Below are 14,279 nucleotides of genomic sequence, written 5' to 3' on the forward strand. Positions count from 1 at the left end.
ACAAAAAACCAATGCCTCTCTTGCTTGATAAGCTCTATGCAGCGAGTGAGTCATGGTGGGAAGATCTTTAATTCTGCGAGCTCCAAAACTGACCTCTCATTCACAAAATATAAACTTCAATACGCAAGCACAACAGGCCCAACAGAAAAGACACGTGTAGCGCCGTCCATCGGTCAGACCAGGAGCCCAGTGCTGACTTATCTCCCTATCTGATCATCCTTCACATGGGTTACATGGGGTGCTGCCTGGGCAATGTGGGTTATACCTGTACCCCAACATCCACATGCTAGAAAGACCTCTGAAGCCAGTCCAACAGAGGAGGCGAGCCTGCCCTGCAGTCCTGAGATATGCAAGACCCACAATGCATCTTCCACCTTCCTCACCCCATCTCTCTCCATGGCAATGGCTGAGGAGGAGAAAGTGTGACAAGTGTTGGACACCAGAATAGGATGGTGGATGACAGTGTCACCTCTGAGGACATCCAGCAGCTCTGCCTCCAAGCCTCAGGGGAGCCAAGCTCTTGGTGGATTCAGGATGTCTGTCTGAAGCCCTCAGCCTCTCTCCTGCTCGTGGGGTCTCCCATGAGGTCCCCATGAAGCTCCTGGTTAAAAAAAAAAAGACCTGCCTTTCCCAGGTGGGCTGCTCCTACCTCCCTGCAGCCACACCCACATCTAAGGATGCTGCTTGGGTCCACGGATCAGCCCGAGTTCTCTTGAGGGCAGTCCTTGTGTGCTGGACAGGCCTGGGTTTGGGGATCTTGTCTATCCATGAGTAGAGCCGAATAAAACCCATCTTCAGTGGTTCCCGTGGATACCTGGGTCTCATCTATCTCTTGCCTTCCCCCACAGTGAGCTGTGCCACTGTGCCCTTATCTACCCTGCTGTGGTTACTCTTGACATGCCCCTACACAGGAGGGTACCATCTGCCCTGGACTGAAGGCACCCAGTACCCTGCTGTGGTTCTCCATCCCAATAAGGGTCTCTCTCAGCCATCACTGCTCTGGCCACTGGTCACCAGAACTAGCAAGGCCGAGGTACCACCAAGGACGTCCCAGCGGCTACACCTCTCTACCCAAAGCACTCCCTAGCAGGTGCCTCTCAGAAGGGCCACCCTGCCTCCCTCATGCCCTGCCCTCTGCAGTTTTCAGAACTAGATGGAGGCACCAGAGCCACTGCGGGGGAGGGGGGGGAGAGGCGGAGTGGTCAGAGCTGGGGCCTCAGCAGCCCCAGCAAGTCAAGTTCCAGCACTTGCCCTCATCAGACTGATTACACAGTGAGGATAGGATGACAGGCCTGTGCCGCCAAGCCTGGCTGGTTTCTTTGGAGAACATCAAAGACACAAACAGGTAATAGTCCCTGAGCAGGAATCAAGACAGTCCGAGTCTAGTCCCACCAGCCACCTGTGGCCTTTAAACCTGTGTATGTGGTGAGGCATGACCCTTTGAGGGCTTTACCTCCTCTGTCCTTCCCTCCAAGAGCACCTTCCCTCTTAGTCCCAGATGACGTCCACACAATCCGTCTCTGAGGCCTGAGTGTCCAGTCACCCAGAGAGCTGGCACCAAGGAGGGAGGCAACAGACACTCGTCGCCAACACAGTGGGCACAAAACAGGGAACAGTAATTTGTCTTCCACCCAAAGGTGCCACCCTGGCTCTGGCTGTTCTGAACGGAAACAAACATAAAAAGCAGAGACTGTATATCGAGGTTTTGAATTCCGAATGCAAGCCAGATGGGGGGTAGAGAGCCCTTAAGTGTTTACATGCTCACTGCTCACTGACCCACCCAGCACTTCCTCAGGTCAGTCCCAAGTGTACTGGGCCGGGCGTCCTCCTCAGGAGTCCATAGTGGTGTTGTATGACAGCAAACATGTTTAAAATGCATCACTAGACAATAGTTTTCAGCTACGCTTCCTTCCTGGAAGTCAGACCTCCTGCAGGAACACGTCAGCAGTCATCTTTGCCCCTGGCTTCTAAAGCCTTGCTCCCTATGAAACTGGCCAAAGACAACCCATGTCACCTGTCTCCCAAACTGGGCGTGATCTGTGTAGTCCTGCTATGACATTTTTGTTTGCTCTGAGGTCACTGGTACTCTTGTTGCGATTGCTAAGGTTTGCCCTTTGACCTCTCTATTCACCAACATGCACCTTTGTCCCTGTAACACTTCCCCACCCCCACACATTTGCTTTCCCACAGGCACCCGGCATGTGCACACATATACCTACACTCCCACTGGTACAGGAGTGCAAACGCGTGTACGCAAACCTCCAGCCCATTCTGGTCATAGACTCTGTCATGAGCGGTGGGTCCCAAGACCCCCTCCCACATGTCTGGCTCAAATCTGAGGCACACTGCTCCCTCACAGTTGAGTCCTACACCGAGTCTTAGCAGAACCTTCTGTAAGAGCAGGTGCTGCATGGTGTGGATGCTGTCTCACACATCTACTGTTCAGTGGCACCCATCCAGGTCACATTGTTTTTGTCACCTGCCTGCCCAGCCCACCACCTCAGCAGGCCCACACTCACTGTGCTGTCCTTCCTTGATCTCAACCTTTGCCGTAGCCCCTTGCTCGACTGTCAGGCTGTTGCCTGTCCCCCACGTTCCTGCTCACCAGCCTTTGGCTTGCAGTCACTCGCACACACGAGGCATGAGGAAAGGATTGCTGGGCCATGGGGCAGGCTGATGACAAACTACAGGGCCACCTCCCACAGGAACCACTTCAGAGCTTTTGGTTCTCCCAACCCCAGAGCTCCTCGCTCTCAGGTAACCAACAGGTGCCTGGTGCCACCTGGCATTGCCCTGAAATATGGAGACCACAGAGGGCAGATCAAGGAAGGAGGCTGGGAAGACTCAGGGAAGGTCTGTGCGTCCAGTGGGAGAGGATGGACGAGAAGCTACAGAAACAGAAAAGTAAGCACACGTTCAAGCAGGACAGACAGCGAGCTAGTGAAGGCCAAACACCCATGCATCTGCAACATCTGCAACGCCATCAGAAGAGGGGTGAAGAGGGTAGGGACGCTGGGGGAGGGGCAGGGATTATGTAGAACATTCTGTTGTCACAAAGTCAGTGGCCAAAACCAGCACAGCTTCCCCCTAGCTCTGTCCCCCAAGGCAGAAGGCCCACGCACTCTCCTGGCTGAAGTGCTGACAGAGCTGGCCTCTCGTTTCCATTTCCTGGAGCTGTTAGCAGCTTGTGGCTCATGACCTCACTCCACATTCCAAGTCCAGCTGCTGTGAGCGCGCCCGCCCGAGAGCCTCTGAGTCCCTCCTTCCCAACCTGCTCCACATGGCAATGGCCACAGGACCACAGTCAGCAATGGCCACAGAACTACAATCACCAATGGCAACTTCAAATCCTCTTCTCGGCAACAGCCACAGGACCACGGTCACCAATGGCAACCTCAAGTCCTTTTCTGCCATGTAAAGAAACAAGCATGGTGGGTTCTGGGTTGGGGCAGGGTACCTGCAAGAGCCACTGTCCTGCTGAAGTCCCCTGGCTTCTCCCTCCTCCTCTTTTTCCTTCTCTCCCACCTCTCTTGTCTTTTTTCATTTTCTCTCTCTCTCTCTCTCTCTCTCTCTCTCTCTCTCTCTCTCTCTCTCTCTTCTCCTTTTCTCTCCTTCCTCTCATTTTTGCTTCTTGCCACCAGAAACTTAATTGTTCTATGCCTGAAAGTACCATATTACTCAGAGTTAACACATCTGCCATTTTGAGCTCTGAGGCTTTTTGCCTTACACTTTCTTTGCAAATGGCCGAATTCACCGCAATTAAAGTGCTGGGTATTTTGGTATCTGACACTTCTAGCAATGGCTTGTCCTGTGATGCTGGCATGATGCTCATCAGAACCAATTGTCAGCCATGTCCCTTATCCACGCATCCATTGGTGCTGCCTGCGCCTTTAATGGTCTAATTCCTTTCTTACATTTGGCATTCACGTTCTCAAATGCCAAGGGCTCTATTAACACCTGTCCGGCATCAGGGTCTGACATGGCTGAAACCAGTCTCTGCAAGAAATCTGTGAAGGCTTCTCCAGATCGTATTGTAGTAAATTAAATGAATCCCCCCCCGCCCCGCCCCGGGCTCCTCAACCTTACCCCAAGCTCGTAAAGCCACCAAGCGACACTGTTTTATAACATCATCGGGTTGAGTTTGTCAGAATACTGCCCTTCACCAAGCAATTGCCCTTTAACAATATTTGTCCCCCTTGCCCTATTCCACTCTTTTATTGTTTGCAGCTTCTTCCCTCTGCCATATTAACCATTGTGGCTGCTGACCGGCTTCTAGCACAGCTGTCCCCAAGCCTTTCCAGTCTTGGGGAATAGTTCTATTTTGGGTAGCCCAATTACTTAATATTTGTCTAACAAAAGGGAAATCCATTCCATAGGGGCGGGGGGGGGGGGGGAAAGAAATCCAACCTCTTTAAAGTGTCTCAGATCTCGCATTTCTATTGGATGCCACATTATCACACTTGTGATCAACACCATTAGCTTGCAGGTGCCGCACAATTTACTGGGAAAATCCCAGGCCGCTTCTCTAGCTTTGCACTTAGCTCAAGAGTAAACCCTCCCTCTCAAAACAGGCTGTTTTTCTTTAACCCTTTCGCCCTCCTCCTCTCCCCACCCCCACACCCCTCACCCCCACCCCCACCCAGAGACTGGGAGGACCTGACACAGGAAAGCGTGCACAGCAAAGCAGGGTGGTAATTTTGGGACGCTCCCGCTCTTAGCCACCCTTTTTGTTCTCCTCTGAGGCATTTTGCTTTCCAAGCACTTCAACCTCGACCCCCAAACCTCTGGCTGCACAGCCAATTCTGCAACAATCCTTTCAGAAAACGAGAGAATAGAGTGATCCTTCTGGGTTTCCTAATTCATTCTTTGTTCGTTTGTTTCTCAGGCCCCCCATAGCCACTCGTAACTTTCCCAGTTGTTCGACCATTCTCCCAACCTTTTTTTTTTTTTTTTTTTTTAAAACAGAATACAGAAAGAAGATGAGGAAGAAATAGAAAATCCCCTCTGGGGGCAAAGCGAGGGAGAGCCCGGTGGCGGCAGCTGCAGTAAACCTTTGGCGGACACTGAAACAGTATACTCATTCCTTCGCGCCCTGCCGTCTCCTCTACTGCAGTAGAAGCCAAGTTTCCCATCATGCCTAGCCACTTCTGGGCGCCACTTGTCCTGCTTTTTAAATTTTTTCCCCCTATTTTATTTGGCCTTTAATATCTCTACCTCCCTCCCAACCCTTCTCCACGCTAATCCCTTCCAAGACCCCAGCACTAGGTAGGCGAGAAAGAAGGTTAGAGGGGAGAGCGTGCAGAGCTCTGTAAGCTATTTCCTACTGATTAGGGATGAAGTTCCTTGGGGCAAGTCCAAGCTTCGCCATCCGGATATCCAGCAGTCCGGCAAGCCAGCAATAGCAGACACAACAGCAAAACACAGCAGCAGGGGGAAAACACGCCAAGGAGCACCCTCAGCCCCTCCCTGAGCTCTGGCATTTATACCCGCTCAAGAGTTCCCAGGATTAAACTATCTGCAGCTGATAAAGCTCACGCCCCTGCTAGCGCACAAAACAATCATAGTTAGCAGCTGTGGACGGCGGTTGTGTAGCCCACACCTGGGATAAAAACAAAAACATAACATAACTGGGTTTTTGTTGTTGTTTCTGTTTTTGTTTGTTTGTTTGCTTGCTTGCTTGCTTTTGTTTTTTGAGACAGGGTTTCTCTGTGTAGCCTTGGCTGCCCTAGACTTACTTGGTAGAACAGGCTGGCCTCGAACTCACAGCGATCTGCCTGCCTCTGCCTCCGGAGTGCTGGGATTACGAGTGTGTGCCACCAGCCGGGTGTGGTGGCGCATACCTTTAATCCCAGCACTCCAGAGGCAGAGCTAGGGAGATGGCTGTGAGTTCAAGGCCAGCCTGGTCTACAAAGTGAGTCCAAGAAACCCTGTCTTGAAAAACAAAACAAGTGTGTGCCACCAAGCCTGGCTCCATAACTGGGTTTTTTAAGAAACCAAAATTCTTACTACAGTTTCTCGTCTTTCCTTCCTCTCCACTACCTTTCATCTTCCCTCTCCTTTCCTCCTCCTCTCCATACCTTTTTCTCCATGCTCTACCCACCCCCTCCACCAGCCAAAGGACACGATGTGTCTTTATCTTTCCGGCTATTTTCCTGATAAGTGGGAGTACATGCAAAGTTCACCTGTCCCCGCAGGCCCTGGAAGCACCTAGTTAAAGGTACCTACTTTCCCCAGCTGTAAACTACGGAAGCCACAAAAATCAGACTGCAGGACACAAAATACATAGGCAAACCTTTCCTCCCCATCCTGGTCCTAACCTGGCCAATGTGGCCCAGTTTGTATGTCATTCGTAGGCAGTTCTTATCCAAACCTCAGAGCCACTTGTCCTCAGAAGGAACAAGAGCCTCTCAGTACTGAACTAAACGAGAGACAAGGGACAGGAGGGAGTGGAACCTCAGCTCCCAGCCAGCCCTTGGCAGACACACAACTCCAAGTTACACGGCTGGAGATGTGTCTCCATGGTGCAGTGCTTGCTTGCCAGGCATGCGCAAGGGCCTAGGTTCAACCCCCAGTACCAAGAGCAATTGGGAGGGTGAGAGAGAGGGAAGGAAGGAAAAAAGGAGGAAGGCTGCTTCAAGTCCCAAGTATGAGACATGAATGTTTCTAGAAATGCCCCCACCCAAGGTGAAGGGCAACTTTCTAAAGCTAGAAACAGTAACCATGAGCAACCATAGCGGACAGACACGCTGTGTGAAGCCATTGCCAAAGAGGTAACTTCACATGGTTTAAACTGTGAGTTAGTGGGGATACAATGGCAGCACAAATTGTTGGCACAGGGAAGGGACCGACCTGTTGAGGCCTAGGCCAAGCTGCCCATTGCTCACACAGACGCTGAACATTAGAGGCCCTGAAGTCCAGGGGGCACATGTCAAACCTTCCTGGGATCTGCTTCCCCTGAGTCTTCACTCCCTAGGGGCTGGCTGCTACTGTGGCGCCAGGGCCCACAGGTGGACTTGGTTCAGTATGCACAGAATAAGGCGGAGGAGGCAAGATGGCTGGCCTCCACTGGTCCCGACAGCAGCCCACGGCCACTTCTTATGGTTAATGTCATCCAGTGATGATTGGGTGTCCACTCCCTTTCGGGGCAGTGCTGTTGCCATGGTTGCAAGTGCAGAGCCAGTTAATTCCCGGCTATAGTAGCCACGCAGACAAGCTGCGTGAACAAGTCTGGTTTGCCTCACACACTGGCCGCTGGCCTTTCTTCCATCTGTAGTCAACCAAGCTCTGGTCTTTTGTTTTGACAACACCCCAAGGCCCCCGTTCCCAAGTGACAGTGTCCAGGCCAGCCATCAGAGATGCAGATTCCAGCCCAGACTGCCGGGAGCCAGCCACCACTAAGCAAGAACGTCACTCCTGAACTCCAATGCTTCCTCCGAAGCAAATCAGGGCTCACTGTGCCAGCCACTGTGAGAACCAACTAAAAAACACCCTTGAAATCAAGCTGGGTCTGTGATACGGAGGCTGTGGTCCCTCCCAGTGGCCAGTGGCCTGAATAAAGAGGGTGGCCTGAGAGCTGCCGCTATCCCAATGTCAGACTCTGACAAAGTCATGGGATTTTGCTTCTCCCTGAATGCACCTCACCTGCAGACCCTCCTCCCGCTTAGGCCCATGGCTTTGCCCCTGGCTCAACCCAGAGGCCCTATTTAAAGCAGGGCCATCCCCTTGAACCTAGCACTCAGGAACCCAAATCAGGGTTTCCTCGGCCAGTGGTGGCAAGACAGAGGGGCCCAGTGCAGGTTCTGAGCATTGTAACATTCTCAGAATCCCAGGAGGCTGGAAAAGTCAGGAAATGGATGCTGATACAAAGAAGCCCCCAGAGCAGGCCATGGTCTCTAGAGACCTGTGGGGGCAAGATTCCCCCTCCAAGGACCAGAGACACACTGTGCCAGGGGCGAGGAAGGGATGGCAAGCATGAATTCAATGTGTGCGGAAACCTGGTACCGATGAGCAGTGCACGTCCCTAAGCGTGTGCATGTATTTGTGTGTACGTGTGTGTGTGTGTGTGTGTGTGCAGATTGTGGAAGCTGGTGGGGCCCTGATCTGCCTACACTGTAGGTTCTCTAGGAGGGACAAGTCAGTCTTCAGCACAGGGAGACAGGCTGACAGGCGATGCGAACACTCTAGGGTCTTTCAGCAACACGAGCTGGGAACTGACCTGGAGAACAGAGACGTAGTGTGGGAGGACTCCATGGCAGGAAAAGCTCACTACAGGGCGAAGGAAATCTCATCGATTGTCCACCCCAGAACCTAGAGAGCAAGATAGGATAGGAACAAAGGAAGGAAGGATAACCCAAGCTGGTCGGTGGGTACCAGGCCATCCTCAGGGACACGAGTCTCCAGGCAGGGAAGCTGGGAACGGCAGTGAGAAGGTTGGTGAGGCAGACAGGCACCTGTGGACCTCAGAGCAGGTGTAGGGCTCTGTCAGAAGGCACCAGCATCAGTGGAAACCCATGAGGCATGGCCCTTGAGAAATCAAATCCTGAACCTGGGATCCCCAGATCCCCTAGTTGGAGATGCCCCTACCCCACCCCACCCTCACCCTCACCCGCAGCTGTGAGGACCTGCAGATGTTGACAGCGCTGTGAGGGACAGGTGGAATGGAAGAACTACAGAATTCCCACTACCAGCCTTCAGCACAAAGATCTTTATTGGGGGTTCACAGAAAGGCTGAGAAGAGGTAGAAGCAGGTTCAGGACTGAGCTTCCGGGAAAAGCATCTGAGAAGCCATCTGAGGTTTCTGCATGGCTGAGAGCTGGTACAGGCCCATCTCAGTCTGTGACACCCTCCCCCACCCCACCCCACCCCCACCACCTCTGATCCCACCCAAGGAAGTCAGTTTAGAACCATGTGACTAATGGGAAGGAAAGTGCCCAAAGAGAGGCTGTGAACTGACAGGTTTATAGTGATGCGGAGGGGAGGTTGGGGGCGGGGGAGGGGAGGTGTGTGGCAGGGCACAGCACTGAGCCATGTGGCACAAACCATCCTGTGCCTGAGAACATTTGGGCACCTCTGTTCTGTGTAGTAAGGTTCCACCTGCCTTCCAGAGTTTGGGGGGTGAGGGGGTAATGACCCAGAGTGTCAGATCTAGAGGGTCTGTGCAGGGGTTGGGGAGGGAGAACATCTCATTCAAGAAGAGGATGATGAAGCTGGGGGAAATAGGTGGAATGCAGGAACCATCTCAATGCAGCCCTGCATGCGCACACATGTGCACATGTGCATGTGCACGCGCGCACACGCCCACATACATACATGCACTCGCGCGTGCACACATGTGTCCCTCAGGGACTCCAGCCTCATACACTTATCCTGTGAGCTGGTCATGGGAGGGAAGGGAAAAGTGTAGAAAAGGAAGAAAGAATGGGATGGCAGGGAGCTAAGATTTCAGGACAGCGGGATTGGAAGCTTGGGTGAGCAAGAGAGCCGCTGAGGCCCTAGGGTACCCCTTACAGGAGGAGGGGCCATGCTCTCTCCAGGGTCCCACAGCCTCTTCCTCCCGGTAGGGGCTGTGCAGGAGCCCTGTAGATGCACAACCCCGGTAGGTAGGGCCAAACCCTAGACTAAGGGCTGTAAGCCTGGCAGTGAGCTGAGCAGCCTGGGAAGGAGCCCTACCCCTCTGTATCTAAAGGGCTCACTAGGGGTCATTCTGGCAAGAGAAGAGCTCTGGGGTGCTGACCTCACCACCCCAGCCTCCATCCATGCTCTTTCCTGACCTGGTCATGTCAATGGGACAGGCAAGCTCCTGACATAGGGCCTCCCTACTAAGTAGGATGGTAGAAGGGCTCCAGGGGCCCAGCTACCACCCAATCTGTGCCCCAAGCCTGGAAGCAGCTACCCTTCCTGTACCACACATCACCCCACACAAGAAGAGGCATGCCAGTCATACGCTCTGCACCAGCACCTCCCAGAGTAGGTACCTGACTCGAGGTGTCCCTGACCATCAGGCAGACATAGCCACTTCAGCACCGGTCCTTAATCCAAGCCCTCATCTCTGGCTTTTTAGCCTCTTCTCCTTGGTTCAGAACCCTCCAGGTCCAGATCACTCTGCCCTCGGCACCTGCCTCCTCTGAACGCTCAATTGGACACCATGTGTTGGCCATGTCTGTGCCACATGGGCCAGACAGCAGTCACACCAGTGTCCGGCATTCCTAAGGAGGCTTCCTCGCCGTTCCAACCCTCATGGGAGTGGGAACTGGTGCTGCTAGCTGCGCCAGGGCCTGACCCTTACAGCCCTGCAGCCATTCAAGCTTGGCCCAGTGCACCAGAGGAACAGTGAACAGGGTCTGAGCTCATCGGGCCTCCAGATTCCCTCACACTGCACACACTGGGCATGGTGGTCCCATGGCTGACCACCATGCAGGTGTGGGCACGCAGCATCAGGGAACATCTGGAATTCAAGAGTGTCTTTCTTTTTCACGTATTTCTGCAGCTGACAGTCATGTGGCCTCAGGCACCATGTCTCACGGCAGTGACAGAACTGTGGGCCACAGTGATGCTAAGACCAAGCCAGGCCCAGGCCCCCCAACATAGTCTCACCTGGTCCCTGCAGATCACAAGAGAATTTCTGGCCGAAACATAGGCCATGTCCACTTTCTGCTTGAAGAGGCATCTGGACCGGAAGCTCAGCACCACCACCCCTGCCACAATCTACACTCATTTGCTTCTCCCAGACACTCGATGTAGCTTAAGATATAAACACTTATACAAAAAAGACAGTAAATAATAAATCTGGAAGTTAGTCAAGTAGGTGGCTGAAACATCTACCCCTGAACATGAAGTAATCTAGGTAAGAAAATTGATCAGCAAACTCTGGGATTTTTGGCGAGGTGAAGAGAGAAAACCCTTGTTGCTAGAGAAAAACGGTGTCCTGTTGATTGGCATGGAAACCTCACACACCAGTCCCTTGTCCTTTGAAAAGGCTGCTATAGATATTGGCAGTAGAAAAGCAAGGCACAGGAGCCACTGTGACTGACGGGCTTCCACTGGCCAGGCACAGATGGGCGTGGCAGAAGCAGGGGAAGGCCACGAGTTGTCTGCTTAGCCGACATTGCCACGGTGAGCCCACAGTGGACCTTTCTTGTTTCCCCGTTTTCTCCCTATGGATGGACTGACATTTTGGCACGAGGGCAACTCAAAGGTCAGTGTGGGCCAGTACGGGCTGTACTTTGCACTGACCTCTCTAGAAAGGCCTAGATCGCCAGTGTTTTGAAAGGGCAGCATCTCTGTGTTCAGATGTGCCAGGAGGGCAAGGGGTAAACAGAACGAGTCACTCCCCAATGGCAAAATTGCTGGTGCCATCCTCCCCACCAGGGCGCCATCCTCTCCACCAGGGCCCCATCCTCGTGTGCACAAATATTCACTTCCCACAGCACCATATGGGAAAGGTCGGCAGCTCAGAGTGGTCACAGGCCTATACCGCAAGCAGCCTGGGCTTAAGTGCCAGCTGAACCCAGCCCTGGCAAGGTATTCCGTTTCTCTGAACCTCAGTTCACCTGCCCATTAAGACAGGCACACCCCTGCCTACTGTGTTAGGCAGTGGCTGCAGCGACCAAATGCCAACTACGAACATGCTTTTTTGGGGGTCGTGCAGAAGCACCTGCCATGCACCTTCCTGGGGACACAAGAGCACCATCGCCTCCACCTGCTGCAGAGACCAGGGCAGCCAGGCTCGGTGGCCTACTGGAGGCAGGCACTAGGGCACAGAGCTGAGGGCCTCCTTGGTGACTGGGGCACTAGGCAGCGACTTCAGGTACTCCAAGTGTCTTCTGGCATCCTCCTGGTTGTGGCGCACATAGTACACAATGTAGGCGATCACCATGGTGAACCAGCCGAACATGGTGACCAGCATGGCCACATCGGTGGTCTTCCGGTGGGTACTGCAGAAGCTGGCACCTGAGTCCAAGACCTGGATCAGTGGCTTGCCCACGAACTGCTCCTGTGCCGAGGTGTGGCAAGCAATTTCGTCCACGGAGTCCGGGTCCAGTTTCAGCTCCCACAGGGCCTCCTGCAGGGCACACTCGCAATGCAGCGGGTTGTGGGACAGGCGGATCTTGGCGCTCAGCTTGCCCAGGGCGTCCTTTGGAATTCTCCGGATGCGATTGTGGGACAGGTCCAGAAGCCGCAGGCCTCCAGCCAGACCTGAGAAGGCAGCGGGCCCAATGGCCTCGATGGCATTATGGGATAGGTCCAGCTCCCTCAGCTGGGGCAGGTGCTGGAAGGCTCCGTTGGGGACTCGGGAGATTCTGTTGGCGTCCAGCTTCAGAAGCACCGTGTCAGCTGGGATGTCCTTAGGGATCTCCTGCAGGCCTCTTGAGCTGCAGTGGACAGCCACAGCCCCGGCATGGTCAGGGCACTGGCAGGCCTGTGGGCAGGGGGCACCTAAGCGTAAGCAGAAGAGGATGAAGAAACAAGACCCCTGGGAGGTGGCCAGCGGGGACGACAAGCTCTGCCTGCCCCTGGGGCCCATCTTGCCTCCACCTGACCCAGGTAACTCTTCTTTACTGGGGTTTGCAGGTTGAGTGTCCTTCCTCGTGTTGCAGGCGGTCGTTCAACACAAACTGCAGAAGAACCGAATGGTCTCAGTTCTACAGGAAAAAGAGACAGGGAGGTGGAGGTGACTAGTAGTGACCATTGTGGTCCAGCTAGGAGGACAGGACCAGGGAGGAAAGTCATCATGGGCACACCAGGTTTGAGGCAGGGTTGCAGGTTATCAAACATGCCTGCTTTGTAACTTACTCTGGAAGACCAAGGCCACCCAGAGAAGCATCTCCCAGCTAAGATAGACACCTAGGGCTGACGGTTGGCTGGAGGCCCGACCCTAGCGAGGTAGTTACAGAACCCTGCCCTAGCCCCTCTGATCACCCACCCATAGCTGGGGACCCAAGTCTGGGCGGAGGCCCAGAGATCCATCTCTCTCTCCCCTCCCCCAGCTCCTGGCAAGTGCTGGCGGAGGGCTTCCCTCCCGTTCTGTGCAAGCCAGGTCGGGCGGGGCAGGTGGCCGCATGTGCCAGTATGTCCCTGAGCACTCGGCTACCTGCGACACCTTAAAGATTGCGGTCATCGGTAGAGCTCGCCGCGCGCCCTGAAGCAGCAGCTCCACGCCGGCGGCGCTGGGGACAGGGGAGAGGAAAAGCCGCCCCATGTGTGCCTCCGGGCTGGGCGGGGAGCGGTGGCAGAGCGCAGGGCGGCAGGGCCAGGACACTGGAGCTCCGAGGGTGGGAGGCCACGCGGGCGAATGGGGGCTTTACCTGAGTGGCCACGGCTGCGCGGCGCCTTCCGAGCTTCCCGGAGCCTGGCCAGCGCCTTCTCCAAGCCGCCGCGTCTGCCCGGTGCCCACCCTGCGCCGGTAAAGGAGAGAGGCTGGCAAGCTAGGGCAGGAGAGGCGGGAGCCTTAGAGATAGGGGAGGGGCCGGCAAGAGGAAGGGCAGGGTGGGGGTGAGACTAGAGGGGAGGGGTTTTGCATGATTAGGGCGGGGCCTTGAGAGGGGAGGGGGTTGGAGAGGGGCCTTGAGATAGGGGCGGAGCCGGTGAGAAGGGGGTCCTAGTAGTAGCTTTGGTGTTGTGTGCATCGGGGAACGGGGTGTAGCCTGCTGTGGATGGGAGGTGCCAGGTAAGGGCGTGGTCTGAGTGTTGAGGGGCGAGGCCTCTAAAGGGAGGTTCTCTGCGAGGGGAGGGACATGTAAGAGGAGGGGCTGGGTAGGGGAGGGTCCCGTTTGAGGAGGGCCAAGCCTTAAGTGGAAGGGGCTGGGGCCTGCGTAAGGAAGGGCTGAACAAAGTTAAGAAAAACCTACTGAGCCAGAACGTGGGGCGTTGGGTGTGAGGGGGGCGGGGGGAGCGAGGTGGTGTGGGCGAGGTTTTGTGTGAGGGGTGGGGCCTGATGTATGAACTGCACTGACTGGGGCGGGAATCTGGGCGGGGCCTGGGATGGTTTGGGCGGGATTTAGGTACCGGCTTTCTTGAGCATTTGGTAAGGGGAGTGTCCGTGGGCGTGCCACGTGGTCAAGCCCCGCCCTGAGCACCCCCACCACCAGACTGAGGCCCCTCTCCCCAAGTCCCAATTCCAGGGTGGTGGCACCTAGAAAGATGAATGGAAGCATCGACGTGGGACTTGAACCTCAGCCTGGAACCTATCCCACTGGCCTCGGGAGGACTTCGGTCTCTCTTTGTTACCTGCCATCCTCGTGGCAGTCTGCATTTTCCAAGGCTTCTATAAATGGCCTCCT

General features: G+C 54.7%; 1 protein-coding gene across 1 annotated transcript; it reads right to left on the bottom strand.

The window, feature by feature from the left end:
* Positions 1-8,672: 8,672 nt before the first annotated feature.
* LRRC3 (leucine rich repeat containing 3) lies at positions 8,673-13,535 on the bottom strand. The gene is made up of 2 exons (XM_084752314.1): positions 13,305-13,535; positions 8,673-12,641 (listed from the first exon to the last, which is right to left on the bottom strand). Exon 2 carries the CDS (start codon positions 12,521-12,523, stop codon positions 11,750-11,752), a length of 774 nt encoding a protein of 257 aa, XP_084608440.1. The 5' UTR covers positions 12,524-12,641; positions 13,305-13,535; the 3' UTR covers positions 8,673-11,749.
* Positions 13,536-14,279: the final 744 nt, after the last annotated feature.

The sequence above is a fragment of the Acomys minous genome (assembly GCF_964271855.1).
Source record: "Acomys minous genome assembly, chromosome: 13".
Taxonomy (NCBI): domain Eukaryota; kingdom Metazoa; phylum Chordata; class Mammalia; order Rodentia; family Muridae; genus Acomys; species Acomys minous.

Excerpts from the sequence above, each read along its gene's own strand:
- LRRC3 (XM_084752314.1), bottom strand. The coding sequence starts at position 12,523 with ATGGGCCCCAGGGGCAGGCAGAGCTTGTCGTCCCCGCTGGCCACCTCC.